At 40.4% G+C, this 15,738-nt stretch overlaps 1 protein-coding gene across 1 annotated transcript in view; it reads right to left on the reverse strand.

Annotated features, from left to right (window-relative positions):
• Positions 1 to 3,879: 3,879 nt before the first annotated feature.
• LOC126470796 (uncharacterized) overlaps positions 3,880 to 15,738 on the reverse strand; it is a 58,863-nt gene continuing 47,004 nt past the window's right edge. Inside the window, exons 2-4 of the mRNA XM_050098807.1 lie at positions 11,704 to 11,871; positions 5,295 to 5,678; positions 3,880 to 3,918 (exon numbers count right to left, since the gene is read on the reverse strand). Of these exons, the coding sequence (XP_049954764.1) occupies positions 3,880 to 3,918; positions 5,295 to 5,678; positions 11,704 to 11,871 (591 nt within the window). The remainder of the gene's footprint in view (positions 3,919 to 5,294; positions 5,679 to 11,703; positions 11,872 to 15,738) is intronic.

Raw genomic sequence — 15,738 nt, forward strand, 5'->3', positions numbered from 1 at the left:
CGTTGTGTGGAAGCTGTACCTTTAAAGGATATGATAGATAAATCTACTGCTTTGGTCTTTGTTCATCTGTGGATTCCTTGTTTCAGTTGCCCATCATCAATTTATACTGACCAGGTGTGTCACTCAGCCCCATCTTTTTATTCTTGGTCTTTGTCTGTTTCATTTTGGAGTGTGCATATCAACACCCATGACTCTTGTCTTATGATCAATCACATTTAATAAAGTGGTTGCATTTTGTGGTATCAGTACATTCACTTTATTCCGCATATCACCACCACACATGAAACAACAACCATCTAACTATGTATTTTTGTACAACATACTCTGAAGCCTTGATGGTGGAGAGGCCTTATGTGAATCCACTGTATGGGACCAATGAGTTATTCTGTCGTATCTTAATGTAATGTACAATTATTGATGTTTGAAGAAAGATAAAAATAAAAAAATTCACAATATCTGTTCAGTTTTAATTCTCTTGCTGATTTTCATTATTTGCATTACTTTTCCTTACTTGCTTAGTTACAAAATTTTATTATAATAGCTCAGGAATAATCTAGTTTTCTACTGATTTAATTTTAAATATCCAGGTAAATCTGAATTTTGTCAGTAATGTGTCACCTTAAACATTCAACAAGAGAGAGATTCTTGACAGTATGGTTAAAATGTGTGTTTAAATGATGCTGTAGTCATGAGGTGGCAGAATCTGACTGGTAGAATCAACAGAAACAAATGTCTGCTGTCCTTGGCTGGATGTTCACAATGGTAACACAAGATGGACAAGTGAACAACATGCCAACAGACTGAAGAGTTACTGAGAGAGAAACCAAGATGATGTGACAATGTAGTAAAGTAAATCTAGAGTTAGGTACAATGGCAACTATACACAACTGAAGTGAAGATAAGACATGAGTTTATGGCCATGTGGTCATATTTATCTCATCTGCAGCAAGAACTATTGTTGAAGCATACATTTGAGGAACTTCAGGGTGGCATTTTCTTGGAAAACTGCAGCACTTTACAGGTTCTGCCACTATCAGCCATCCAAGTCCATTTATTCTACTGGGTATTCAAATTTGTTGGGTCAAGACAATAAATGTGTTACCAACAATTTGAATCCTTCGCTCTCTGTATGACATTTTATCTGTTATTAAAATTTTGTAAGGCACTTTAAATACATTCAACAAATAAATACATAGACAAATGTCCTTGTTGGTGCTTCACATTTGATGTTTGTTCTGTGTGCTGTTGAAGTTTCAAACCATTCTTGCAGATGTCAGAGCCATAGTACAGTGTCAATTTGGCGTCTACATGCAACTCACATTACAATCAGCATGCTGTTATTGGATTCTTGTGTTCAGAAAAAGAAACCATGGTGAACATCCATAAATGTTTGTGTGCAGTGTATGGTGGTGCTGCAGTTGATAGTAGTACAGTTGGGCAATGGATAAAGGAAGTTAAAACCTCAGGAAATGCAGAAACAGAGCTCCATGATCAACCAGGCTCAGGACGTCCTGTCACAGCCACTGCTCCAGACATCCACCCTACAGTCCAGACCTGATACCCTCAGACTTCCATCTCTTTGGGCTGCTTAAAGATTCTCTATGGGGGAAAACACTTTGAAGATGATGAAAGGGTCATCTATGCAGTGAAAACATGGCTATGCCTACAGGACAAGAGCTTTAACCGGTGGGTAATACATGCTCTTCCACAACATTGAGATATGGCCATAGGACGTGATGGAGACAATGTAGAAAAATAGGACATGGACAAGACCTGTTTACCATGTCACCATATTCTGACTCTCAACAATAAATATGTTCCGAGAATAAAATGTGGGGCATTACTTATTGAACGACCCTCTTAGTATAGTCTAACAATTTCTGCACTCTGCTGTGTATTTTGTCCTTAGAATCTTTATTGTTGTGTGGTTTGTATAATATGGAAGTATTATGGTTCTGATGTCTCTCACAGTACCAGTTTTTTAAAAAATATTTTATAGCTTGTACTGGCAATTTTCTTACAGTCTTCTGTGTTGTACTTTATTTGATATACTTCGAGTATAGTCTGTAGAGCTAATAATTTATTGTTTTATAAGCAACTACATCATATCAGATGTTATTGGTACACTGGTTTAGCATGTGTCAACATGCTACTATTCCTGTTTAAAAGATATATAGATGTTTTATTATTCAATAGCTATCTCAGCTACTTATCAAATATTTATATCTACACTAATAATAAAACTGTAAAATCATCATGTTGTCTGTCTCTGTTTACTCACTGTTCTCCAAAACTGCTTGGTGAATATTCATGTGGTTTGCACAGGTAACTAGTCTAGCTGGAGGCAACCTATAGGATTTATTTCGAAACTGGACCGCAGATAAAAATAGTGTAATTTGAATTTTAGGAGTCTTCTCAGGTTAGTAGCTCAGATATTTGCCTTAGAGATGGTGTTGTATCCAAAGAACCAATAGATAATGCTATCAGTTTTTTTACCTCAGTGACAGGAGTATTTTTAGAAGTTTACATCAGTGACAGAATTAAATACAACAATCTTATCTTTCTGAATACAAACTAACAGTGAATTTCCAGAATGAGATTTTCACTGTGCAGCAGAGTGTGCGCTGATATGAAACTTCCTGGCAGATTAAAACTGTGTGCCCGACCGAGACTCAAACTCGGGACCTTTGCCTTTCGCGGAGAAATGCTCTACCATCTGAGCTACCAAAGCACGACTCACACCCCGTCCTCACAGCCTTACTTCTGCCAGTATCTCGTCTCCTACCTTCCAAACTCTGCAGGAGAGTTTCTGTAAAGTTCGAAAGGTAGGAGACGAGATACTGGCAGAAGTAAAGCTGTGAGGACCAGGCCTGAGTCGTGATTCGGTAGCTCAGATGGTAGAGCACTTGCCCGCGAAAGGCAAAGGTCCCGAGTTCTAGTCTCGGTCGGGCACACAGTTTTAATCTGCCAGGAAGTTTCATAACAGTGAATTTACTTGGCTAGGGTATACAGATTTACTGATTTCACTTTGTGTGTTAAAGACTTTAAAAAATGCTTTGTTTGTTTCATTACGTTTCATTTATATTTGACTTCTTCACTAGGAAAACATTTCTTTACAAAGTGATCCTGTAACAGTTCTGTTTTTACTAAGTGAGGTACGGAACCCTAAAAAGTGACAGTATGCAAACGCCCTTCTTTATCCACTGTTAAGCACGGGCGTACAGCCAGTATCTGTATAAAAAGCTCACATGCTTAACTGGAAAATACTTATAATTTTGCAAGTGTGTTTATGCTTCTGTGAGTGTTTTACATTTCTCTGTCTATAAGTTAAAAAAATTAACCTCTTAGCCATCTTTATGATCCTTGGAAAGTATTTCATTTCACAATGGAATGTCTATTTAGCAGAAACATGAATGTTATAGTAGACTAATGTCTACTCCAACTAAAATTTGAAAACCTGCAATTGGAATTATTAAGCTAATGTTGCGTAGATATTCCTCTTAATTCATAACTGAATGCCAGTTCTCACCTTTTGTGAAGCCGGATCCTGTGAAACATCCAATGAATCATCAGAATCTAAGAGGTTTGGAATAGACTGTGCACTCTGCAAAGTCTGTTTCCCTCCATCACCATTGATATGATTAATTCCTTCTTCCTCAATACTACCAATGCTCAAAAGATTTGGCTGTGACTGAGCAAGTAGTTTTGCTCTCAGCATCCTTCCAAGATGATATAATACATGTTAGGAAACAATTTACCAAAAATCAGATAACTGCATTACAAATGATTGTAAATTTATAAGACCTACCTCAATTCTTCTTCACGTTTTTGCATCTCTTGTTACTCTGCTTGTATCTTCTCTTCAGCTGATTGGTAGCCCTATCTCACTGGAGTCTTTACCAGGTCTTCATCTGAATCCTGTACAAAATGCTTCTTATATGAAATGTGTCAGTATAAAAATTACTCTCTCCCCTCTATAATTTGCTACTATGAGGGACGATCAAAACTTTCCATTTGAGTATTTTGCTGCAGCATGTACACAATGTAACATGACTCTGATGTGGGTATATAAGCACCCACATATGACAAAGTATTAGTGTGGCATTCCTGTCTTTCCAATGCGTCTGTGTGCAGTAAATGTGGAAATGTGAACTATGGCCATATTACCAAATTCATGTTAACAGGAACAACATGCTGTTATTCTTTCCTTGGTTGCTGAAGGACAAAAACTGGAAGACATCCACTGGAGAATGAAGAATGTGTATGGCGCAGCATGTCTATAAAAAAAACTACCATTGTGGAATGGTGCACCAAGTTCGTAATAACGGATGTCCCCATATAGGAAATGTAATGCAGAAATTACACAAACTCATGTGGGAGACACTAGAACCTGCCCTATAGTCCTGATCTCTTGCTCACGTGATTATCATGCCTTTGGTCCCTTAAAAAAGTCCTTAATCCATTGAAAATTTCTGTCAGATGAGGATGTAGAACAGCCAGTTAAGAACTACTTCATGCAGCAGGACACGATGTTATACCAAACAGGTATTTTTAACCTGATGCATTGTTGAGACGATTGCCTCAATGCTCATTGTGATTTTGCGTGATTGGCATACCTATTCTGAACAGTGTGGTTTTTCAAATAGAAACTTTTTGATCACACCTTAAATGTCATGACATGTACAGCTGGAAGTCCAATGATCTACATAGCAAAGAAACAAGTGAATATTATGGTTTAGTATCTCAAATGATGCTCCGATTAGACATGGTAACTGGTAATGAAATTGGCTTTCCTATTTTGAAAGAGACCATCTTGGCATTTGCATTAGTTTAGAGGAACCATGAAAAACCTACACATGGATGGCAAGATAGAGATTTGAGTTCCCTTTGCCTGGAATGTAAGGTCATTGTTTCAACAACAATGTTACATTTCTCAGCAAATATGTACGGAGTCTAAAAACCAATGGCTCAGGTACCATGTTGCATAGTATCAAGTAAACATAATGAAACACACACTTCAGTTGTGTGGCAATAAAACTAGGACACTATTTCCTGTACAACTGATTTGCAATTAGCAAACAATGGAAAATCCATAATAAAAACAATAAGCATTACATTGCTCTTCACCATGGAGATGGCAATGAGTGGCAAATGGGCACATTTGCAAGTATATTTACAAATGCACTATATTTTTTTCAGAAATTTATGGTGTGTGTAGAATACAAAGGAAAAAAGCTCATTTGATTGGTAAGTTCTACAAATATTACTAATTAATTCAGTAACACACTACATACCTGTGAATCATTCCCACTATTGATGTCAATGATCTTCCTTTGAATTGGAGGCTGGTTATGTACAGGTGAAACAGAAGGAGGAGAAACAACAACAGGTACAGTATTCCTTGGAGCAGTATAAATTCTCATCCTTCCATGTGATGCATAAAACCTCTGCATCAATCCTTTCTGTCCACCACCAGATGAGAACCTGTGTGTTGGGCTTGCAAATGGAGAATTATTAAGTGATGGACTTGATGACTGAGATCTCTTTGTTGGAACAGCTTGTGCTGAGGGTTCTCCATCATTTAGTGAATCTGAAAGATTGTTCGAAGAGGAGAAACTATTTGGATCACTCTCTCTCTCTTCTGTGGAACTGTTGACAGCATCAGGTGTTTGAGATCTCTGAAATAAAAAATTAGATATCTTATTCTGCAACTATTCTGTTCAGATCAGGAAGTTATTTCAAACCTTAACTTCAATGATAATGCACTAAATTAGAAAGCAAAAAGCTGGACATTTTTAGAGAAAACTGAGAACACTGTGTTAGCAAGAACTTCTGCCGAGTACCTTTGTAACCATATCCTGATGGAACATCTAGTTCTTAAAACTGGTAACAGATGTAGCATAACACTGGACTGAAACTGGCCACTCTATTATCTTTAATGGCTTCAAGTTTCCGCCATCCACTTTATTCTTTTAGGGAAAGGTTATGGAAGAATTAAACATTGATTTGATGACAGATTTCACTGAGAAAATTATTTCAGAGTGTATAAATTTTTGAATTTGGCCATTGCTTTGATCTCCTCTCAGAGACTTAACTATTGACTTGGCTAAATTTCATTTCTTACCCTTTCAAAATACATGCAGTTACTGAACTTCCCTCCAACAAATTGCTCTGAACTAAGTATCTGTGGGGGACACCCACACAAGCAGGCACAGGTAAACAACATTATGCAATTAGGTTACTCTGAAGATGAAAGGGAGAAAACTACACCACAGCAGTTGTTAATAATCATGAAGATATTAAATGTTGTTATGAAAATATGTAACTATTAATAGAGAGAGAGGGACACAGAGAGAGAGAGAGAGAGAGAGAGAGAGAGAGAGAGAGAGAGAGAGAGACAGAGAGAGAGAGAGGCCATCACCATCAGTACATCTGGGCCTTACCATGAAGCACAGCCGATGCAACTACACTAGCCATCTTACTGCCATCTGACTGCCTGAGCTCAGGCAGTGTGCTACTGCCTTATGGTCTGGGCCTTGCAGTGTGCTGTGGCCAGTTTTACCCAGGGCAGTCTGTTGATTTAACTGCACTAAGGGGAAAGGTGTCTTATCTAAATGGATGTGATAAAGTGGAAATGAAGAGATTATTGGAGAAATTTGCAGAATTATTTAACCTGCATGGACAATGCCTGCTACATGACTATTGCAGCATGGAATTCCACAACAAATGAGCTGCTTGTGTACAAGAAACAGCACTAGGATATAATTATTAAAGAAAGCACCAGTGTTTAGTCAGTGCTTCTCATAACAGGTGGTAAGAAGGCTTATCAGGTGACTGTAAATATCTAAACAACAAGCAATAACTAATGAATAGCCCATGCCAAACATTACAGAGACCTTAGACAATCTGGTGCAATGCCATTATTTTATCACCATGGATTTGGTGGGGGGGAGGGGGGGGGGCGTACCACCAATTAGAGGTAGCACTGGAGGATTGACCTGAAACAGCGTTTTCAGTTCCATTTGATCACTACCAGTATCATCAGATGCCATTTGGTTTGAAAAATGCAACTTTCCAACGCTTGTTAGATGGAGTACTACAGAATCTGAAACCAAAACAATGCTTAGTCTACCGAGATGACACTGTATTGTCCAACACATCCAGGAGTATAAGGTGCATCTACAAGAGGTCTGAGTGCTTGTGTGTGGCACGACAGACCCTTATCTTAGAAACACGCCACTTTGTATTACAGGAAGTCTGCTATTCAGGCCATATCATCAGCCAAGACGGTGCACGACTAACTCACAGCTGATACAAGCTGTAAATGATTTCCCAGTGTATAGCACAAATGAAGAAATTACAGTAATATCTCAGGATTGCAATTTTATAGAGAACACATCCCAAAATTTGCAGAAGTTATGCCTTTGTTAAAGAAGAGGTAATAGGTTCACGAGGCTCCACACTGAAGCAGATCTTGAGGTATTGCACTGAAATGAATTTCGAGACAGACCTCCAACTCATGGCTAAGTGAATTTGGTTTTGAGGTTGTGCAATGTTCAAGGAAGTATCACTGGTACACTGACAGACTTAGATGCTGTGCTGTAGAATGTATGGAGTCACCACAGAAGAACAGCACAAAGCTCAGGGTGGGTGAGAAGCCCTGTACCCCTAGTATCAAATGCTAATTGATTTGATTTGTTTTAGCGCAACTATGTACTTTAGTATTAAGTGCCCAATATATCAGTAGGTTCCCCACCATGTTGTTAACACATTTCTTGACATATTTTTACACATGTCTGGGGTTACAGTGTGAAATGCATCTTCAACAGCATTGTGCAGTTCATTGGTAGCATAGCAACATGCAGATACATGCACCTTAATGACTCACAATAATGAGTTGTAAGGTGTGGTGATGTCAGGACATTTTGGTGGCCATTTCAAGGAACCTGGTGGTGTTGATGCACCACAACTTATCAACCGTCATAAAAAAAGCTCACTTAGGAAATTGTGCACTGCAGGAGCATAGTGAGGAGGCACTCAGCCTTACTGCAACCATATGCATTCTGTGAGGCCCCTTTCCTCAAGCTGAGGTATGAACAACATTTGGAACACGTGTAAATAATCTGTGCCATTCACAGTTCCTGGAAAAATGTATGGTCCAAGCATAAGTTGTGAAGTCATCGCTGCCCATATCATTATGTGAGGCAGCTTTCTTTGTAACTTGACCATGTAATGAAGATTCTCTTTGGCTCAAACGACAATATTTCTATTGTGTGAGCTGTGATAAATGGCACATTCACTTGAAAACATAACCATGGCATAGTTCACTGCATTTTGAAATTGAGTTAACAAAACTTGGCACGCTGAAACACACTCATTCCAGTCTGTGTCCGATAACTCTTACGAACTTCAGTCATAAAGGTCTGACTATAATGTCCTTTGATATGATCTCACATTTTTGTCCTTGGTATACCAAATTTAAAGCATATTGTGTGTTGGCTTCACAGGAGACTGTTTAATCAAAGTAGAGACTCAGGCACGTTTCTTCTCATGTCTTCTTCCTTCCACTCAGTGGCTTATCTTTAACACTGCCAAAAGCAAAAGCATTTATTTCTCAACTGGCAGGGTAAAGCTGTGAGGATGGGGCACAAGTCGTGCTTGGGTAGCTCAGATGGTAGAGCACTTGCCCACGAAAGGCAAAGGTCCCGAGTTTGAGTCTCAGTCCGGCACACAGTTTTAATCTGACAGGAAGTTTCGTATCAGCACACACACTGCTGCAGAGTGAAAATCTCATTCTGAATTACACTTATTATTTACACTATAAGATGTTACAAATTAGTGCACTACGCCTGCAAGTGAATGGCTGAACAGAGAGTTCACAGGACAGTAGGGGAAAAATGTTAAGTAATTTCATGAAAAGTAGTCACAATGATTTGAACACTTTACCATAATTTGTAGTGACAGCTTGTAACTTGGAAAGTGTACAAAAACATGGGCTTTATCCCCTATGAGGTGGTTTTTAGCCAAAAGACCCCATTCCCTTTCAAATTATGCCACCTACCCTAGGTGAAGATGTATACTTCACACAAAATTTTGCTACAAAATTAAGAAGTACGTGGCAACAGATTAGAAAGATGAATATGAAGTCTTAAGAATGGCATGAAGGCACCCCACAACAAAAAGCTAAATTGGTTATGTACCACACTGGGCAGTGAGTAATGTTATCTAACACCTACATGCTGAAAGAAAAAACTAAAAAGCTAATTTTGCAATACCAGGCACCTTACCAGATAATTGAGATTATGTCCCCAGTTAATGTCAAACTGCAATGCCCAACCCAAAGCCCAATTGTCCATGTAGTAAGAACTAATTTATTTCATGTTGTACTGGAAGCACTGCCGTATTTAACAGCAGCTCCTTCTGAATGGGGAAGGGAAGCGATTGGAGAAAATACAAGGGGGGAAAGGTAAATTTAAGCATGTGACGCAGGATGTACTAATAGTCATCCTGACACTCCTAATGCCGTAAAACCATGACGCGGTTTGTGAGCTAATTTTTTGTGTTTGCTAATTAGTTATTAGGGATATTTGTGAGTGTATATTCTGGTAATGTGTCTATTTCTTTCATGAGACAGGCTCGAAGGAGACATTCTTGTTTAGTTAATAGGTTATGGGAAATTTTGGGTGAAATTTTCTGTGGAGTGTTAGTGGAACCTTAGGGTGTCCAATTTAGTTTAGAAGGGAATCAATGATGTTACATGGTGCAGAAAGTTTGTTGTTTGTTAAATACATGGTTTGTGTAGAGGCAGTCATGCAGACTTTTAAAGCCAACAGGTTGGCAGTAAATGAGTGATGGTGTGTTCATGTTACACACCTTTGGCCTTTAACTTTAAAGATATTTCATAAGGGATGTTTCCTAGGTCGCTTTAGTCAGTGAAGAAAACAAGGAATTTGAGAAAGTACTACTCTCCACCATGGAATAGCTACAATGCCAAGTTGGGCTACTCACTGTTTGTCCCCCACAAAATGAACACACACAGTCCTCAAGTCATGTGAGTACACCCTAACCAGTAGTTGTAGTTTGCATCTGCTACAAACAAGGCTATTTCAGCAGTGTGCAGCAAATATAACTGCATGAGCAGGGATTGTTGATAAATGCTATGTGATGCAATTTCTTAGGACATTTTTCCAGTTACCTGCCACCATCACTGGAACAACAACACTTAACACAAACTGCTCATTATGTAACTGCAAAACCCATCTTTCAAGACTACGCCCATGAAAAACCTAACCTACTTCAATGGCATGCTATACCTGACCCTTCTTGCTTCCCTGAATCAGATGATATCAGCACAAAATAGTCACTTAATGATGGACCATCTGCTTGATGACATGAAAATTTATTGCACCGAACACCACCACTAACTTAACACTACACAGGAATTAGCATAACTCTCATAAATGTTGTGTATGTCACCTGAGATGTAGAGTTGCCAAAATCCCACCTTTATCTTTCTTTAAACTGCAGGCCCATAGCAGTCATGTCAGAATCAGTGACTAGGTCTCATTGAGTGAGTAAAGGAGTGAAAACAAAACAAGGGGCCCTGACACATCATGTTTGAGAGTTGCAAGAGTCAGATCATGTATACCGTATGATATTAAAATGGAAAGAGGCCACACAAAGGGGAAAATTAAGCAAGAAGTGTTTGCTCTGAATTCATGCAGTTGCAGTAGAATGTAAAGTGCAGGGTGTTGCTGCCCAACTCTTAAGCAGTAATCCAGTATCCAGATTAATCTATGACAGGAAGAAATGTAGCAGTATAGAATTTTAGTGGCATGGAAAGCAGCCCAGGACTGTAATCAGACCACAGTCACAGATAGTAGGCCAAACAGTGCCCCTACCAATGCAGCAATTCAGCATAAGCCTCTACTTCTGTACCATCACTCCCATGTGCCAACTACCTAGAAGTGGAACAGTCTTCAAGAAGCTTCTGCAGTTTGACACATTGACACACAACAGATGAACCCTGGTCATCAGCCTCTGCTCCAGAGATTTCCAACACAGAAACACTGCTCTTCTGTAAACTCAGCTGGGGCATCAGTATTTAAAACCCCTGGTACAGCCTGTCACCATCGGTACAGTTGGGCTGTAGTATGATGCGCAGCTGGTGCCAGATGTCGTCTAACATGACGCAGCCACTCCCAGTTTCTCTGGGCCACGAACCAACAACCACCATCTGACTGCCTGAGCTCCAGCAGTCAGAAACCTGGTGCCACCTCATGGTCCGAACCATGCAGCAAGTTCCAGCCAGTTCCACACTCAGGGAGAACCACTGCCACCCACTGCTGCTCTACAGCTTGCAGTTCTGTGTTCATCAGCTACATATCTGGGTAGTTCTGTCGGGGCCACTAGTTTAGCCCTGGCTACTGGCTGCATCACTTTGCTTCACCATCCCATCTCATACTCCCAGCGTGCTCAGATCCCAGGAGCCTCGCCCATGCCTACTGTCTGTCTCTCTGTCACAGATGCACTGCTCTGTGTTCATGTATGATCATTAATAGAGAGTTCTGGCAATAGACTAGCTGTCTGCATCATATGCACCACCACCATGCACCTCCATCAGAGAGCCATTTGTCCGTATGTTCCAAAAGCATACCCCATTACATTCAATTAAACATTACATTTAGGACATCAATGACTTACCTTATGTACAATATTTTCATCAGATGTCTGAATTCCATTTGCTTCTTTCAGTTCTCTCTCCCTCTGTACTGCCTCATCAATTTCTTGTTGAATTCTTGTTGTTGCAGGCCGAGGAGGCTGAGTATGCTGTTGTTCACTTGAACTCAGAGTTTTATGTAGGAAATGAAACTACAAAAACAAACAGTTGAAATCATAAGAACTGTGTTAACAGTCACATATAAAAACTAAGAATTTAAAACTTTTCCACAACTATTTTATCAAAAAATCTACATATTATCCATTTTCTAATGATGGCCACATTGTCAATAATGATCAATGGACATACATAGTATATACTAGCAGCACACAGTGGCCTGAAACCCAGCATGCTTTGCATCAAATCATTAAGGGTTAGTAGTGGGAGGGTAACCCTATGTGCCAACTGAATTTTGCCTCTCAGTATCAGTTTTTAAGAACTTCAAAGGTAGGAATTTTAGTTACAGTGTGAGAGTGTGTGTGTGTGTTCTCATGACCTATGCTTAGTTTTAAGCTGCCCACAATATCCGCTTGCCGATTTTATTGCTGTGCACATCACTATGTGGGTTTGGATGTTTGGCTTCCGATGTATGGACTCTCATCATAAGTTCATTTTCTCTCAAGGGGGCTGTGCTGCCCAGCTATTATCAAGCCACCATAGTCCCATGAAGCAACTACACAGTCAGTGTAGAGGAGCAACGTTATCATGCCTGTGCCGATACCAAAGTGGCGATGAAGGACATTCTTAAAAATTTCATGTTGTAATTTACACCCCCTTTTCATAGTGTAACACTGGGCCACAATGTGGGCTCAGCTTTTCAGCTGCAGCTGACACTGACAGACCAGAACACAGAATTGGTTCACATCCTTGCCTAGCTGGAGGGGACCAGGCACACACTGGGCATTTTTCTTCACTGCCCCGATTATTTTTTCTGGTTTCAGTGAGACTATGAAAAGGTGGGAGAATTACCTTCCCCCACTTCTTGCTGCACTTACACATAAGGGGTATCATTTATCTAGTTGATAAGGCTATTGATAAGGCAGCCTTCTTGTCCAGCAATGTGGGTTTCTATGAAGTTGTCCAGAATTTTAAGCTCTGCTCCAAGCCTGAGAAAATCTCTTAACGAGCTTTGTCAGTTACTTATGCAGAATTTTGGTCATCAAACCCATGTGGTGGTGGTGGTGGTGGTGGCGCTGTGGTTGCAGTTTAACCAACACAACAAGTGCCTTGAGCAGTTGTGTATGGCCTGGATGGCTGATCTGCAGCACCTCTTATGCAAATGATGTTTTGAGTGTCCAAATGTATGCTATCTCTTATGCAGACTCACTAATTTGGGACACGATTGTCCGGTTAGCTCCTGATCCTAATGTTCAGACTAGGGCATTGACCTTTAGCCATTGTTGCCACCAAAACATCACTGGAGCATCTCTTTGGGTGTGGATCAAGCATGATGTACATTTTTCTCATGTATGACTGGCGCAGCATTCTCCATTAGGTGCTCATGCTTTCCACAAAAGAGTTATGCTGTCTAGCAGTTGTCCCCCTGGCATTGCATGCTCATCTATTCCACTGGCTGCATGGATGCATTGCACTTGGGTATGACTTGTATGAATGCATTGGTGCTAAGTTGTGTGTGCTGGCTGGTGATCAAGCTTGACACTGAACATCTGGGTTTTGCTTGTGGGGCCTGTACACAGAACTAAGGTACACTGCTGCTCCAGGTCTCTCCTTGGTCAGTCCCAGAGCACCATTGAGATAGGGTGCACATCAGTTTCAGTGGTCCATTTTTGTGCAGCTTGTGGTGGTTGGTGGTTAACGCATTGTCCAATTTCACATATGAAGCTAAGTTGTCCTCTACATCGTCTACTGCAGCTGTTCATGTGTTTTTTTTTTTTTTTTTTTGCCACCGAGGAATCCCCTGGGACCCTCTTGTCCAATAATGGGAGGCCATTTGTGTCAAGGAAGTTTGAGGACTTTTGCATCCACAATGGTATCCAGCATCTGACTATATCCCCACTTCACCTGGCTTCTAACTCTGAGGTGGAGCACTTCATGTATACATTTAGGACCCAAATGAGGATCTCTGTGTATGCTTGTCATCGTATGTTAGACATATACTCTTGGGACACCCCTTACAAGTTCTGAATTGCATGTAGTGTGTTTTTTCAAAGTTTAGTGACAAAGAATTGGCTAGGAACCAGTGATTAATGTCCACAAATATTTTATTGGCTGATCTTTCTAAGACTACACTTGATTTGCTATTTATTGCAATGTTTGTATCATCGGCAAACAAAACAAACTTGGCATCTGGTAATGTTACTGATGAAAGGTCATTGATATACACAAGAAAACGTAAGGGCCCCAAAATGAAACCTTGTGGACGTTACAGAAGCTCTCCTGCGAGCTTCGCAGGAGAGCTTCTGTAAAGTTTGGAAGGTAGGAGACGAGTTACTGGCAGAAGTAAAGCTGTGAGCACCGGGCGTGAGTCGTGCTTCGGTAGCTCAGTTGGTAGAGCACTTGCCCGCGAAAGGCAAAGGTCCTGAGTTCGAGTCTCGGTCGGGCACACAGTTTTAATCTGCCAGGAAGTTTCAGCTTAATATGTTACTTAGCTCAGAATCACATTCTTTAATTAACTTTGTTGATATTTCATCATACCCACTAGATGTTTTTGATTTTAAAGATTTTATGATGGACATTATTTCTGTTGGGGTAGTGAGGGTCAAATTCATATTATGGAAGTTACTTGAAATGTCTGGTCTAAGGTAATCCGTAGCAGCATCTACCGAACCTGACAACCCCTGACGATCCTCTGGAGCCACCTCTAACTGATGATAACCACTTGTCAAATCCATCATAGAAAACTAATGGCACTGTCCTAAGTCTCAGATATGTTTGGAATGAGGTATGCGTAGGTTACTGTCTTATTATTGAGGTATCGTTAGTCACAACAGAACCTGTATCTCTTATTTACATCCGTAGACGCTTTAGGCACAATGACAATGCCCGCTCTCCAGCAACTATTACTATGCTCTATAATACCATCCGCAAGCTGCTGATCAATGAAATCCTCCACAAACGGCTGCAAATACCTTGGTATTCTCTATGATTTACAGTAAACAGGTTCTTCATTCGCTGTTGGTATCCTATGTTGTACTAATGGAGTTGCTGGTAACGGCCCTTGTGGAAAAACAAATCCTTGAATTCCCACAATAATTCTTCCGTATGCTCTCTTTCTCGTCCTTTCAGATAATATTGACACGCAATGCAGTTCTATCGCCAGTTAGTGGTTGATCGCTTCGCCTACCTCCCGAACACCAGTCTTCGTCATCTGGCACGTCTAACTTTGCTACTAAAACTAATTTCCTCAAATTCGCGTCTACAGCGCTAAAATTATCGACGTTCACGGGAACTACTCGCCCGTCGTTCCCCTCCTGTATGCGTACAACACTACGTTTCACAAAACAACCCAGTGAACCCAAATCTTCATTAACCTTCAACGGTTCAGTAACACATACTGTAGCCGCAGGTAGATTCGACTCCACACTTACCCAAAGCGATTTCCCAGTGCCACTAGACACACACTCATGCGAATTAAGCCTGAATGCTAATGTACGACGTTCAATTGGTTTGTTCATTATGTTGAATGCCCCTCGCGACAGCTCTGCATTGACAACAGTTTCCCCTAGCGGAAATAACATTCCACCAAGTTCCACAGTTCATTGTCCAAGGTCAATTTTGCCATGATGTTGATGCAAGAAATCTACTCCTAGGATCATGTCGTAGCCCTCACTTACCCATGGTACTACCTCCATGCAAGCATTAAATCGGACTTTCCCTATTCGAAAGTCAACTGTCACTGACCCCAGAGGTGTGACCTCCTCATCCCCCACTCCACGCAACCTATAACGTGGTGGGTCTAGCTTCCTTCGTCCCCTTATATTTTTAGTAGCCACTGACACTAGCGCCCCTGTGTCCAACAAAATCTTAAACGTTTTAGTTCCTATGGATCCAACCACTGA

Source organism: Schistocerca serialis, chromosome 3 (assembly GCF_023864345.2).
Source record: "Schistocerca serialis cubense isolate TAMUIC-IGC-003099 chromosome 3, iqSchSeri2.2, whole genome shotgun sequence".
In the NCBI taxonomy this organism is placed as follows: domain Eukaryota; kingdom Metazoa; phylum Arthropoda; class Insecta; order Orthoptera; family Acrididae; genus Schistocerca; species Schistocerca serialis.